This window comes from Topomyia yanbarensis, chromosome 3 (genome assembly GCF_030247195.1).
Source record: "Topomyia yanbarensis strain Yona2022 chromosome 3, ASM3024719v1, whole genome shotgun sequence".
In the NCBI taxonomy this organism is placed as follows: Eukaryota; Metazoa; Arthropoda; class Insecta; order Diptera; family Culicidae; genus Topomyia; species Topomyia yanbarensis.
Window position 1 is genome coordinate 405,306,453 of NC_080672.1, and position 15,669 is coordinate 405,322,121.

The following is a 15,669-nucleotide window of genomic DNA, read 5'->3' on the forward strand; positions in this document are numbered from 1 at the left end:
GCAGCACTTGTTCGGCAAACTTCTTCTCGACTCACCACGATTTTTTGTTATTATTTCGTTGCTCAACTCCTTCGCTTCCCGTTATGTGAAATATAATAAAGTTAAACTAATACGAATTTAATTTTAGTTTATAAATACATTACAACATTTTAGTGTGGATCTTTTTTTTTTATGTCCGACGGGAAGATCTTGCAAGCACACCGGAACGCAGAGTACAGTGATTCTTCCTCCGCACCTACCGGACCGAATTGAAAAGGAACAGGTAAAGTTAAGCCCCTGCTCATCCATTGCCGACCGGAGACTTGCATACGTGGGGAGGGATTTTGCATGCGATAGAGAGAGAGAGAGAGAGAAAAAAAAACTTTTACCGGTTTTGGAGGAAACAACAAAAAAACTGGTAACTCGAAATCGCTTCAGGGAATTCACATTGGACAATTGGATCAGCGGAACGAAACTTTTAAGCCGAGTTTTAAAATTGTTTCTCCAACTGACTTCCCCTCATCCCTATCACACGTTCGTAATAACAGGCCGCCGCTTTTTTTTTAATTTTGTTCCATGGGTGTGTTACTTTTTATATCCCTTCCCGCGATAAGCTGAATTAAAAAAAAAAGGAAAACAACTAACGACTAGGAGGTACTTACCGGTCCGAACTGTTCGAAGTAACTTTTCACGTCCTCCAGTGTGGTAGGCGCTGATAAACCACCCACAAATATCTTCTTCGTTCTCGTCACCATCTGCAAAAACAAGAAAGTAAAACGGAGGGGAAAATTGATCAGTAAGCGTTCTGTCGGTGGAGTTTTGCAGAAAGTTATGAACCAGCGAGTGAGCGAGCCAGTGAAATACACTAAACCGGGGGGACAGCAGTCGTGTCCGACGGCAGCCGCCGCCGTCCCGGTTGCAATAAATTATCTCCGCTGCAACCGAGAGGACGACTCAATGGGAGAATGGTGATAAATTATCTTCGATTGGCGTGGCAATAAAATAAAAGAAAGCGGCAGGTCGTGGGTTTTGGTGGCGGTGTGGTGGGGTGAAGCAGAGTCGAAAGGATGCGCCCGACACCCCAGACCAGAGGGGAGTATAAATGGCAAACATATTTTTATGGTGTAATCGTGACCGATTGTGGCTGAAAGTGTAGCCGGGGTAGAAGCAACGAAGCAGACAATAATGGGACTTGGTCCAGTTGAAATTGAGCCGGAGCTGGTCATGTCCTGTGTATGTCGGGTTTATTTATTACGATCGGTGTGAGTGTGTGAGTGTGTGTGCTTGTGTGTAGCCGCCGTGCAATTGGTAAATTTCAAGTCAATACAGAACCGGCCATAACAGCTTGACAAATGTGGGACAGGGAGTCTTCTGGGAGTTGTACGTTTTCAGCGAAGAAGATTGTTGTCAGTTGATTTTATTGGGAAAATCCATAAAATTCGACGATGTGTTTATTTGGGGCTGGATTTTGGATCATTTATTCATTTAAGACTTACTCTGTGCACTATGGAACTTCATTGCTCGTTGATCGAATTGATCAAAATTAAGTGACATTCATTGGAAAAATCTCGGGAACCAAATGGTTTTGGTTTAATTTTGTGTTGGACGATAGATCGATTTTAAAATCCGTCAGTTCGCATGAAAATTTTTTTATTTTATAACTGTTAGAACTCCGAATTCTTTAAAATATTTTCTATGCGCTCTTTCTAGCCCTTTTCGCACTTATCCCCTCTTCTATATTCTCCACCTATTTATTCTAAGTCACTTGTCATAGCGCAACTGTACAAACTGATTTAAGGTAATTTTAATGCATTGAATTCATTATTGGCATTAGTACTTAGTTAAAATCAACATTGCTGTTCAATGGGGGGTTCATAAAGATTCATCCTTTACGGTGTAAAATAAATGTTTTTAGAGGGGCGGTTGGGGGTTCAGGTTAAGGTTAATTTGTTAAAATAAAAAAAATTGATTTGTTTTGATGATTGATAGAGTGTTAAGATTTTAATTAAATTTCCATGTAATAATGATACATTTCTCTACTAACATATGATTAGGGACTATAAGCTAACTGTCAAAATTCACTTTGAGTGGATATTCCGGACAAACCGCCACTCGTCAATCACAGATGTTGGGATTAAACAATAGAGAAAAGTTTTCTCTTTCATTACCTGCTGTGATTTGTGTTTTCAATAACGATTTATCCGTCCAGAATTTCGCTTCAAAAAGAATTTTGACAGTTGGCTTATACGCCCGAATCATATGTTTGTAGATTTGAAAAATATTTTTTTTCAAAATTTCATTGAAAAATCAATATTTAACCTTCATTAGGTATCAAAGTCAAAATGAGCCAAAATGAACATTTAAAGTGCGATGACTTTTTAAGTTTTGCGCCCAGAAGTTTGGAATTTAATTGCTTTTCCTTTTTCATGTAGAGCAACGATTCTCAATAAAACTTTAGTACGTGGTGTGATCTAGGCAGAATGGTTTGAAGCCCGAATAAATGCCCAATCGCTGCGTTCACGTGGAAACACCATCCGATTCAGTTTAATTACCATTTCTTCGACTCGAGCATTCCAAGACACCCTCATGTCAAGGATCTCACAGCCATGATGGATTCGGCACTAACGTCCAAACCAACGCATGCATTTGGATTAGATTTGATTGGTGTTGGTTGACTATTCTCAGAAGCAGCTTTCGGTTAATTTCTGTCCGTTTATAGTACTGGCACGTTGTGATCTGTCTTTCGTACATGCAAAGCGTGGTCTGAGCAATGATTTGTCGAGCTGGCCGCATGCTCATCGCTAGAATACGCAATGTCTAATATACCCCACATTAATAGCTCACGCAAGATAGAGTAGTGATACCTCGATTTTGTTATCGCGCATTTGTTATCTTGGTCGTAATTTAAAAAGATCTCGGTACCCAATTTTTTGTAATATTAATCCATATATGTTTCGTTAACGAGTTTCGGCTGAGCAGTTAATAAAAACAGCAAAAACGACGTATTGCTTCAATGTCGGGAGGTTCCACATTCATTTTCAATAATCGTTCCCCCATTCGAATAGATAAGTAGATACGATAATGACGATGTGACGCAGAATCCGGAGGTGGTTAAATTGGTTGCCAAAGGAACGGATATCCATTGGATCCATCGACCTCCCCGGAAGGGATTTTGCACCGTCGATTCGAGGAATATTCTGCTCAAAAATTTTCGCAAACCTCTCGTTGCGGACCTAACTTCAACACCTATAACCCCGCTAGTAGTAGCAGCACATCAATAGCCGATTATGACACTAAATTAATGCGCTTTTTAATGGACGGTGGGAACCCTCGAGTTCGCATCTCAGGCGAGTATTACACAAATTTTTCACTACCCCGTCACCCATTCACTCCGTGTTGTGCATACTCCTCTTTATGATAATGTTACAGTATGCCGCCTCAACGCTACTTTTGGTGCTACCGATTATCGAGTCCGTAATCCTGAGAACGGTTTTCGTACTCCACTTTCTGAACACCACTCGGTTTCTAGCGTGCCATCAACTACAATACGTTCGAGCAATCCGTCGTTTCATGAACAAAGCATAACAGCCATGCCATCATCGAGATTACATCTACAAACTCATGCGGCGCTGCCATCACCGGGACGCCCGTTATACAGTACTACGGAAGCTCCCGAGCGCTCCGACGCAGTCGCGCTGCCAGCCAGCGACCAGCTCAGTCGTCCCAGCCCTGCGTTTGGAGGTCGCGAGGGAGTCTTTCGAACTCCCTCCTCAGGCGAGTATGTTGCTTTAAGTGATTATTCGCTCCCTGAAAACCTTTTGGTCCATAGCACACCGTTGCATACAGCACATGATTTCCTGTCCGTCTACTACCAGAAGGTTCGCGGAATGAGAACTAAAACGCTGGCCTTCTTGCCTGCCCTCACCTCCTGCGACTACGATATTATTGTTCTCACTGAAACCTGGCTACGTGATGACATATTAAACGCTGAGCTATCGACGACCTACGCAATCTATCGATGCGATCGCAACTCTTCTACCAGTCATCTAAGCCGCAGAGGTTCTTAAAGCGAAATGTAACTGGAACTGTACTAAAGTTACATGGATGTGAACATTTGGAACAAGTTCTCGTACGTGTTTCATTGCCAGGCCGATCTTTATATGTTAGCTGCATTTATCTGAGACGAACAGTTGTCTTGACCAGGGCCGTAGATAGAAAATACGGGCCCAGAGGGTCCAACGTACGGGCCCCCACCACTGTATATAGCCCGTGCATCATAAAGTTAAAGTTTGAAATCCATTGTACTTACTGATATTATGTACCTATGTTACACTGAAATTATATTGTTATGTACCAGTTTTTTGCTCTGGTTGTTTGTAGTGCCAATGACGGCAAAACGGAGGGCTGTTTTTGTACTTTTTGGTGACTTTGAAGAAGAATTTTTCGTCAATAGTATTAGTAAAAGTAATGAAATGGAAAGATTAAAAATGTAGTGCATAATTGCAAAAATTATAAACATTATCTAAACAAAAAAATCAAAAATTCCCTTTGTTCAATTGTACAAAAAAACAAAATAAAGGGAAAACTTTATATTGAAAGTGTGTACAGAAAAACTAAAAATCGCAAAATCTACCACATTAACAAATTAAAGTCAATTGTCAAAAAATGTATAATCGAAAACAAAAACCAAAACAAAACCTGTAAGAATCGATATAAGAAAACAGGAATCTAGACAATAAAATTGCAAAGATTAAAGAAGTCGAACATTGTTGAACAAATGGTGAAAATTATAAAAAAAAAATCGGCAAATGTTGAAAAAATTTGAGAATTAATGAAAATGAGAAAAAAACAACTAAAAAATACAAACATTTATATAAAATTAAAATGCATAAAACTGAAAAGCTCGAAAAAAATATATTCAAAATTAAAAACAAGAAATATTTAAAGCAATAGAAAAAGTGAATAAAGCGTTAAGAATGCACAAAAGTAGAGGAATAGATATAAAAGACAAAAATAAAATAAACATGAAGAAATTAAAAAAAAATGATTTGAACAAAAACGCACAAAATGGAAAACAAAAAATAGTATAAAACTAAAATAATATACCATAGAAACACCCAAAATTGAAAAAATAACAAGAATAAATTGAAAAAATGGATTAGATTATTTAAAGAATGGAAAACAACATTAGAAATAAAACATGATGGAAATTCAAACAACAGCCTAAATGCAAAACGAAGAAAAAATGCGCATAATGGCAAAAAAATTTAATGTTTTCTAGGAAAATAAAAAAATGAAAAAACAAACCTATTGGAGAATGGCCAACAGAAAAAAGCACTTTCAAAATAGGTTATATGGAAAAATGAAGAATAACAAAAATAAACGAAATGAAAGATTAAGGAACATGTGTAAAAAATAAAAAAAAATTATAATAAATTTGCAATGAGAAAAAATAAAACTACGGAAAACTGAAAGCTAAAAACTAGAAAACATTTACCAAAATACGAGAAATGTAGATAAAGGGACAATGAGACATTTTGGAATGAAATATATAAATAAGCCGAATGTTGAAATTGCAATATGCGAAAGACATAAAAAAGAAAAGTGTTTAATATAACATTCCACTAAGTCTCCCAAAAACAGTACTTTTTAAAGTGCTGAATTGATCAACGAAATTTTAACAAAATTTAAAAAAATCCATGTAAAAATGGGGAAAATAACGAAACATGGATCAAATTACAAATAAGGGTTGTGGTTCGATTTTACGCTATGCTGGTTTCGAAAACATTCATAAAAGCTAAATAGGCTCTGCTTTATTTCTTATGTAGTTTCACCGCAGAGTGTAATGTTGTGGTAGAGCATTTAGGTGTATTTTTTCACATTTATGAAGAGTTTTGTTGATTTAGTGGGTGGAAGTACTTCACATCCTTGAATATCAACAAAAAATCAAAAAGCACCAGCCACTCTCGCTGTGAAGGATAACCCAAGCGAACTGTGCTCTGCTCTACAGTAAACTAACGCGGTGCGTAAAATCACAGTTTAGTGTCTTTCAAGAATCTTTGTGAGGAGCATATAATCCGTTGATCTATTGAAGTGAAGGTCCTGTGGGGTAAAGTGAATTAAATACATTGGCCAACACCGAGAGTGGCCCTACTTATCGATTAGGGTCTGCAACCCGAGAATGATGTTTATGATGACAGTGTGCTAGACGATTTATAAAGTGATGCTGAGAGTTCCTAATGAAGAAAAAATTGCAAAATAATCCACTGGATTCATCCGGGCGAAATCCGAATTACATGAAGAAGGACCCGGAGTTTACCTCAAAAAACCGGTGTGGCAACCCTAAAGAGAAGGTTAAGAAGTTTTCTTTTTTTTCTAACTACTTTTGATAATTACCCAGTCGTTGCAAAGACATGACAATAAATCAAAAAAATCGATTTCATATTGACGAAATTTGAAGACAACCTCATGACTTCTAATCAAATAATTAATTTTTTACCCCTAGCAAGTCTGATCTATTTTTTTTTCGATTATAGAAATTTTAATCTTAGGGCTATTCACTTCTTCATCAAGTTAGAAAATTTTCTTTAAAAAATTCTCCATTCCTATGTGCAAGGTTAAGAATCGAACCCATGAGTTGCGTACATGGCAGTCGATGTACCAACTACGCTATGCCCGCCCTGGTCTGATCTTCTAATTGGGTGCAAATACACATATTTGATATCCAATATGCAGTAGTTTTTAAAATCATACACAAGATATTGATTTTTTTTTTTTTGAAAGTATTGACCAAAATTTTAGTTTCCGTGGAAAATCCGGGCCCCCTTCAAAACTCCGGGCCCGGGGGGAAACACCCCGTCCTCCCCCCTCTCGGCGGCCCTGATCTTGACATGTATAACTTTCACTCCTCTGCGGTCCAGAATATTCCAACCGACAAGACAATGTACTTGTTGTAGACGATTACAATCTCCCTCATCTTCGGTGGATCTTCGATGACGACCGATGACTTGTAAAATTCAATATAATCTAAGAAGTGAAATGCTTCCAGTTGTTGTACACGTTATGTGGAAAATGCAACCCTGAAGATCAATCTGAGCATATTGGCGCTTTTCCAAGCAAATAGATCCTCTTATTTTTTTCGATGATACCATGCATGTCATTCAGAAGTCAATGATTAATGTTGGCAATATAACAATATAGTCAGAAAGAGACCCTTGATGAATAAACTAAAGATCAGTTGTCCTAGGTGACTTACATGAGTAAAACATGTAGTCATTTCAAGTGGCATTGAGTGTGTTGTATCAGTCCCAATGAAAACAATTGTTTTTGTTGAATTATATTACACATATACCGGATTAAATGACTTATAACGTGAAATTTATACAATCCGATATATTTAAAGGGTTTTTCTAACGGTTTCTTTTCAATTGAGATTTTTTGGCAACTGAGTAGACATATTATCCTAATTCTTATTCAACTACTTCAGTTTTTTGTTTGACGTCTTTAATTTTTGAAATTTTTAATCAAAAATTACCGTTCGGTCAAGCGAAGTTGTCACAGTACATTGCCATCTTTTCAGATGTGTTCGTTTTTGGTTAAATGGGTCAAACTGCCTATTGAGTGTGATGAGCAGTTGGAGCAGCTCCTAGACATCCCATTGCATCCTAAAACAGTGACTGTGTGATGCATATTGTACGCAAATGCCATAATGGGCCCACTAGGCAAATATTAACATCACTGGAGACCACTATCGAAAAATGGTTGAGGGCTAGTTGCTCCCAAATGTTATTGTACATGATTCGGAAGATTTACGATTCAAAAAGAAGTGCTGAATTCGCTTGGAAGACGGTTTGTTTACTTCGAGTGCGGAAGACGGCCATCGTCATTAAGTACAAAATAACAGACCACATCCACAAACACGCGTACCAAATTTATTTTGGAATGGCTAGTGAAATCCGTCAAAATACGCCAGTTTGTGTTTTGGATATTCGTGAAAAGTACCGCATCGTTTTACAGGTTAGTTAAACGACAAGAACTGCTTTAGCTGCCCGGCTTAATGCCAAGGAACCGAGATACCGACCGTTCTCGCTGCGGAGGATTAGTCGAACGAGTCAAACTCTCCTCCACAGTTACACGCCAAAAAGAACGAAGCAAGGCGGACAAAGGTTCCCTCTGGGAAGTTCATTTCAATTACGCGATCGATTTACATAACGTATTTGGTTGCCATTGGCTTATGCAAGATATAGTGCACCGTTTTCGGATCGTAGATTTTGCATCAGTGGCGATATTAAAGATAAAAAGTCGCTTAAACGAACAATCCGTTTTTGCTACTATTCGACACTACCGCTTCTATATAGGCGAATACCACCATACTAGCAGCCCGAGCAAAGTCCAACATCAAAATTACAGCAAATAGACAACATATTATGATATGAAGCATCAAATTGAAATCTTATTTTGATATCAGTTTAAACTTTTTCAGATATGACATTATATTTTGATCTCATTTTGATGTGCTTACATTTTTAGAAAAAAAAAAAATGTTAAATTTGTATTTCTTTAAAATTACTATTTTGTTATCAATGAAATATTTTACCATCTCAATGAGTTTTCAATTTAGTTTCACTGATAGCATGAATAGTTTTCTGTTTGATGTCATAGTGCAATTTTTCTGCTTTCTATTTTGATCTTTTAACCGTTAAAACGATCAAAATGATAACAACTTGAGCAATCATTCCCTACTACATCACAACATCAAGTTTAGTTCTCAATTTGTTATCAGACTCTGCTCGGGAGTACTGAACAAGAGAATGTCGTGCTCATTGAAGATGTTTTGCTGTGAATGTGCCTTGCCTATCACACCCGGAAAGGTAATCAGACGCACGGTCATGGGGTATCTGCATGTATCTCGGGTTGGATAAACGCAATGCTTAGCAACCGCATTCTTTGCTCGTCACTGCGACAGATACGAGATACGAAAGTTGAGTATTTGCGGGTGGCGTTCTGTCACCTTTGTTTTGGAACCTGGTTGCCGACGGCTTGTTGAAGAAACCCAATGAGTTAACTCAAGCAAAACTTCAATGATTGTTTTCACGAAAAAGAGAATAATAACCGGGATTCGTCCTTTGCAGTTCTTTGATTCTGAGCTACTGTGTGCAGATCAAATCAAATACGTTGGAGTTATATTGGATTCCAAACTGAATTGGTCTGCTCACATTGAGTTCAGAGTCAAGAAAGCGTGCATGGCCCTCGCGCAGTGCAGACAAGCTTTTGGTAAGACCTGGGGTCTCAAACCTAAATACATCTATTTGATTTACACGACAATTGGTCGGTGTTAAGTCAGACCGGACCAAGTCGCAAAACATCAAAAAATGAGTTAATGATAGCACTGGATAAAGAATTTCTTCATCTACATTCCACTTTTACCAGATTTGAAATATTAAACAATAAACAAGAATTATGGTAAAAATTATTTTCCAATTATAATGTAAAGGATGCTGCAATTCAAACTTTAAACGCGTTTTTCACGAAATCAATGCACTGTCACTTAGTCCGGTCTGACCTAACACCGACAATTGTACGTCCAATACTGTCATACGGATGCCTTGTGTGGTGGCAAAGGGAAGAGGTGGTGACGGTCCAGTCAAAGCTAAACTATCTGCAAAGAATGGTGCTTGACTGTTGCTTTGACCACGACTCCGACTGCTGCTCTCGAGGCACTTCTAAATATCAAACCATTACTCATACACCTCAAACAAGAAGCACTATCATGTGCATACTGATTGCAGGTTACTGGGCTTTGGAGCAGTAACCATGTTGATCTTGCTACCAGTCATACACGATTGTGGTCACAAATTGTTACATGGGGTGAAGATATTCTTGCTCTCAGCGATATTACACTCACATGTAGTTTTCCTTAGGGGCCGTACACAAATGACGTAGCTTTTTTTCAACGATTTTCAACCCCTCCCTCCCCCCTCGTAGCATTTGGTCACAAAACACAAACCTTCCCCTTGTAAATAACGTAGCATTTTCCTACACCCCCCCCCCCCCCTCCTTGCGCAACATTGCTGGGGGTAAAAAAATTACATATGTTTTTCAATTCTTTTAAATACATGTCCTTACAACATGTTTGACGGTTTTTATCGGCATTTTCATTATAACAGCAAATTGCGTACAAAATAAGCCCATTTCGTCACAAATATAGTGTTTACAGTTTTGTTTTGAATTTTATATGTCATGGGGCATGAAGAGAATTTCTCTCAGTTGAAAATCCTGATTCTATGAAGCATTCGTTCATCTAAATTACTAAATTTTGTTTGGTTGAATCCGAAAAGAAAATTTAATTTAGCTACCAAACTAAGTCTACCAGTTAGTAACATAAGCTAACTAATGTAGTAAGTTAATTCCGCATACAAAATGTTTCGTTGTTTTTTGTGAGCTTGTTATTCCGGGAATCGTAAAATTAACCACATTAAAAACCGCGTGAAAAGTAACTTGTGTGAATTTAAATTTATTTCTGTTGGAAATGGAGGAATATTAAATTGTTTTCTCTACTCTTAAAAAAATTTAAACTTAATGCTACGTCGCACAACTTCTGACCCTACCCTCCCCCACGTCACACTTCGTCACAAATTAGGTATACCCTCCCTACCCCCTAAAACGCTACGTCATTTATGCATGGCCCCTTACAGGACATTCCATGTGAAGATTCCCTATCGAGAGGAGTGGTTGTCTGGCTATATGGAAAGACACCAACAAACGCAAGTGGTCTGTTACACTAACGGTTCTCTGATGGAGGGACGTGTTGGTGTCTACTGCCATGAAATGAGATTGGAACAATCTCACTCACTAGGTAGATACTGTATTGTATTCCAAGCAAAAATCTTTGTGATTATGTGCGGGTTTACAATCGCCCCTTCAAATGAGTTTGTCCAGAAAAGTTATAAATTTCTGCTCCGCTAGTCAGGCTGCAATCAAAGCCCTTAGGTTAGATAAATCACGGTCCAAGCTAGCGATCGCGTGCCGAACCCAAATCGAAGAACTAAGCATTGTCAACAATATTTACCTTGTCTGGGTGCCCGGATATTCCGGTATTACTGGAAATGAATGGGCTGACGAATTGGCCAGGGCAGGTTCGGCGATTAACTCCGTTGGTCCTGATCCCGCCCTGCCAATTTCGACAAGTTGGATAAGAGAAAAAATACGGTCTTGGGCTTCGTCCGAGCACCGCAATTATTGGAGAAACCTACAAACGTGTCACCAAACAAAGGCGTTTCAGGAACAACTGTGCCCAGTGACTTCGAAAAATCTCCTACATTTTTCGAAGCTCCACTGCGGCATGCTAACCAGGGCTTCAATTCAATTATCACATGACAACTATTCAGCGCGATGAGTCTTTTTCATGTGATCTTTGTAAATCCGAAAAAAATGTAATCATTGCTTGTGATGGATTTTGTCAGGATAATTATCATGCAAAATGTGCTACGCTGACTACTGCAGAGATCACCTGCTGCAACAGATACAAGAATATCTGGTGGATGTGTACCCCGTGTACGACAACCAGGGACAACGGCATAGCATGCAGGCTTTTCGAAATGAATGCGAGGCGATCATCGAGGCTCCTTCATGTACCCCTGCTCCTGTGGCAACTGTTGTTGTCGATGTGAATACTCAGACAGATAAATACAGAGCTGATTTAATTGAAGATGTGTCGAACATGAAACATGAAATCGCCGCAATTAGTGAATTGATTACCGAAATGGCTGGTTCGCGCTTTTCGTCCATGGAAACTAGTTCACCTATAGCTCAATACATCCCGCAAGTTTCATCCACTCGATTGAAACAAGGGTGCAGGGTTGCTGGTTCTTCGGAGTAAAGTATTTTTTTTATTTTGATTATAGAGGTTTTAACACTAGTGTCATTCGCCTCTTTTCGGGTTAGAGAAATCTCTTTTGGAAAAATCTCTAAACCTATGTGCGGGGTTGGGAATCGGATCCAGGTTAGCTGCGTACAAGGCAATCGATTTATCTACTACGCTATGCCCGTTCCCCAATCAAGTAATTCTACTAATCTTTGCTGGCTCTTCTTTACTCGTGTCAAGAACAGAGTTGGTGATAAAGATGGTGCTACTCTAATCGCCGAATCACTTGGAACTCATGCTGCAATTGTGAAGAAGCTCGTACCTGAATGGAGAGACCAGGCATTAATGGCGTTCATTTCATTCAAAGTAAGAATTGACGCGAGGCTAAGAAAAACAGCATTATTTCCACCAACATGGCCGTTAGGACACTGTTTCCGACAATTTTCGAGAGCCACCGCGGTGCCGAATTTAGAATAAAATTTTGTTTGGAACATTGTATTGTTACCTTTGCATGTTGTTCGATTACTCGTCTTGTTATATATTGTTATTGTATATGTTAAATTAATTTAAGTAACAGTCAGTATGATAGAATTCGCCAAAGACAAAGTAATAATAAATGATTTAACATTTATTTTTATTTCCCTGAGTTTCAATAAATTTATCTCCAAATTTTACGATAATCAGATCAAAAATGAATTTTTAAAATGTCGTTGAAGCAAGTGAAATCGAGGATTTCTGTTCAATTCAATTTTTTAATTTTTGTTCAATTTATCGTACCTTGGAACTTCAAACGGAGATATCTTAAGAACTACACGACCGATTGAGTTTTGAGTTCTTTGGACAGAAGAATGAATGTGTTAAACTATAAATTTGAGCTTTTCGTGCAGAAATCATTTACGTTTGTTCTGCATCAAGAAAAAGGAATTATGAAATTCAATGTCACATCAGGAATTTATCTATATACGTCTTACAACTTTCGAAATGGTCTTCCATGTGTCTCATCATAAATTTGACTTTAAATTTAGAATGGTTTCAAGATATACCTTATCTTGAGCATTTTTGCGCCAAAGTTATTATATCCATGTTTTTGAAAATACCCATATGGAGACGCCCTGTAGCCCATAATTCTTCTTACAAATTTGTTGCCTAAACAACATTGTATTGAAAAATTGGTGATTTTTACTAGTTTTGTCAAGCATTTCAGCTATCCTATATGATTGGCCACTATTATTAACGTATACGAGCAAAAAGCTTGATCCGTGCATAATCTCCAACACTACCGTCGTAAAAGGGCAGATCCAAATAAAACCAACAGTGCCGGTAGTAAAACGTACAAGAAAAGCCCACCCGAACCCACTCGCATCAGGAATTCCATCACCCAGCTGCTGCTGCTGCTGCTGTTGAGACAATAAACAATGAAAAATGGATTTCGCCTTGAATGAAAATTCAATTAACCCCGCCATTGCCGGCGGCGGCGTCGCTGACACAACCACCACCACCGTCTACCACCATTTCCCATTCGGATGGGCCCCGCAAGATCTGAGCTCGAAGCGGTGCGTGCGAATTTTACAGAAACTTTTCCCTTCCGTCTCCGGCTCGACATAAATTAATCTTAATATATGTGTAAATTAGCAAATATGAATTTCGATGTTCGTCGCGAGCGGGGGTGGAAAAAGTTTGTACGTTTGACACCGAGGGCAATACGGAAATCGGTTCCCGACAACAAACAGACGATTGAAAAGACTTTTCTTCGTCTTCGAAATAAGTTTTCGGGAGACTGCTTATTGTTAAAACTGTTAGGCCAAAGGGGGAAATATTAAATTGGTTTAAAGGATTTTTTTTTGACAAGCTACAAATACAAATTAGGCAATTTTGCGCAGAAATAGATCACAAATCCAACAAATCATTTCATCGTCATCGACCATCATAGAATTGATAGCATCCAATGAAAAGCATGACTCGTAACTTCATGACTTTATCACTGTTTCTTTCCACATTAAAGACTTACTTTTATGTGTTCGGATAAGCCACATTGTTTCCATTTTCGCAGATCCTATACACTTACACAGAAACACACCCCACCCACCCGCGACAAGCCGTGATCCTTAAGCTTTAATATAATTTAATTCAAATCTTATTTCGTGCGTGAGAACGTGACTGGAATCGTGGCCAAGCCCTTGTCTTTCTTTGTCTACGGAGGAATCGGGCTGTTTTATGGTAGAATAATTACGGTAATAGAAAGATTCCGCTAAATTAAGAACTGTGTGTTCCTGACGTGGTTTGTAGGACGAACTTCAACTGGCGGACGCAGTAATTTTTCCATTTACTCGCGATCACGCAACGATTGATGACCTTTACCGGGGCAGTTGAGCAGGACACAAAAAACTAATCAATGTTGGGAGCAGCAGCACATTTTATGCCTTGCAGTTTATTTGATTGCGATTCCCGAAAGCTTCTATGGGAAGAAATCATTCGCAGGATTTGCATACGCGGGACGTGTTTTGAAAGTGAAATGTGGAACACCTTTTCGGGGCTGCCATCAACGCAAAGTTCGATTGGGTAAAATAAACAATCAACCTTTTTTATCGGCTGGGAATTTCAACTGTAACCCTTTCGGAATTAGAAGGAACACGGAAAAAAAATTCTGGAATGATCGGTTGTGAATGCAGGTGGTATTTTTCGCTAAACGCTGTACCGTATCCTGCCGGTTATTTACAGTAGATAAAATTTTATTTTCGACGGTAGAGCAATTTGCATTTACATACACGCATATTCGCCGGAAGGCCGACCGAAGGGGGGGTTTTGAAGCGATGAGGAATAAAACTGAGTGCATCGTTTTAGATAGGTAGGTACGTAGGTACACAAGGCGTTGCGATTTGTGCACTGAATTCTAAAATCATTTTTTTTTGTTCGCTTGCTGGTCGATTGTCTCCATTGGTGGTTTGGGTGAGGAACACTACGTGATTCAACATGCTCTGCATTAAAGATCTTTATGGATTGGGTAAAATTACAACTTCAACTGCTTTAGAACTTACATATACTAGGTTGACTCATTAGGGTGCAAACATTCAACGAGCGGGTGAAAACAATTACACTGATAATATAAATTCGTAAATATAATGAAATCGATCATGCAATGCACGAATTCATTCGTCGTTTTCTGCAACGAAGTATTTTCGTGCATTGTAAATAGTAGGTTTCGTTCATTTCATGAACAAGAATGCCTGCTTGGTGAACGAAAGCTTTCGTAAATTTTACACATTTAGTGTACACTGCACGAATTTTATCGTTGATAATGACATTATTTTTCGTGAATGAAACGAAATGTTTTGTTTATTTTAATAAGCGTTTGTGTATATTCCGTTGGTGGCATGAATTTATTACGTTTATTTTAGAAAGGTTTTCGTATATATTAGCCTCTTATTGTTTTCAGTCGATCTTTTGGGAACGATCTTTGACAACATCGATTTTTTTTTAATTTAAAAAAATCGATGTAGACAAATCGATTTTATTGTGGTACGAAGAAATGGCCGCGTGATGAACGAAAGTTTTCGTAAATTTTACTTATTTAGTTTACATTGCACGAATGTTATCGTTGATAACGAAATTATTTTTCGTGAATGAAACGAAATGTTTCGTTTATTCTAATGAACGTTTATGTATATTTCGAACGATTTTATTGCTAACACGAATATTTATTTCGTTCATCTTAGGAATGTTTTCGTATTCATTAGCATATTATTATTTCAATCGATATTTTAGGATCGATTTTTGACAACAACGATTTTTTAACTAACTAAAAGGATCGATCTGGCAAAATCGATTTT

At 38.2% G+C, this 15,669-nt stretch overlaps 1 protein-coding gene across 3 annotated transcripts in view; it reads right to left on the reverse strand.

Annotated features, from left to right (window-relative positions):
• Positions 1–609: 609 nt before the first annotated feature.
• Positions 610–15,669, reverse strand: part of LOC131691545 (RNA-binding protein Musashi homolog Rbp6-like) — a 576,405-nt gene continuing 561,345 nt past the window's right edge. For 2 of the 3 annotated variants that reach the window (XM_058978050.1, XM_058978051.1), the window contains one exon: positions 612–734. In XM_058978050.1, coding sequence (XP_058834033.1) covers positions 627–734 — 108 coding nt within the window. In that variant the 3' untranslated portion in view covers positions 612–626. Of the gene's footprint in view, positions 735–15,669 lie in introns of all 3 variants that reach the window. The other variant, XR_009305801.1, reaches the window with a different exon arrangement.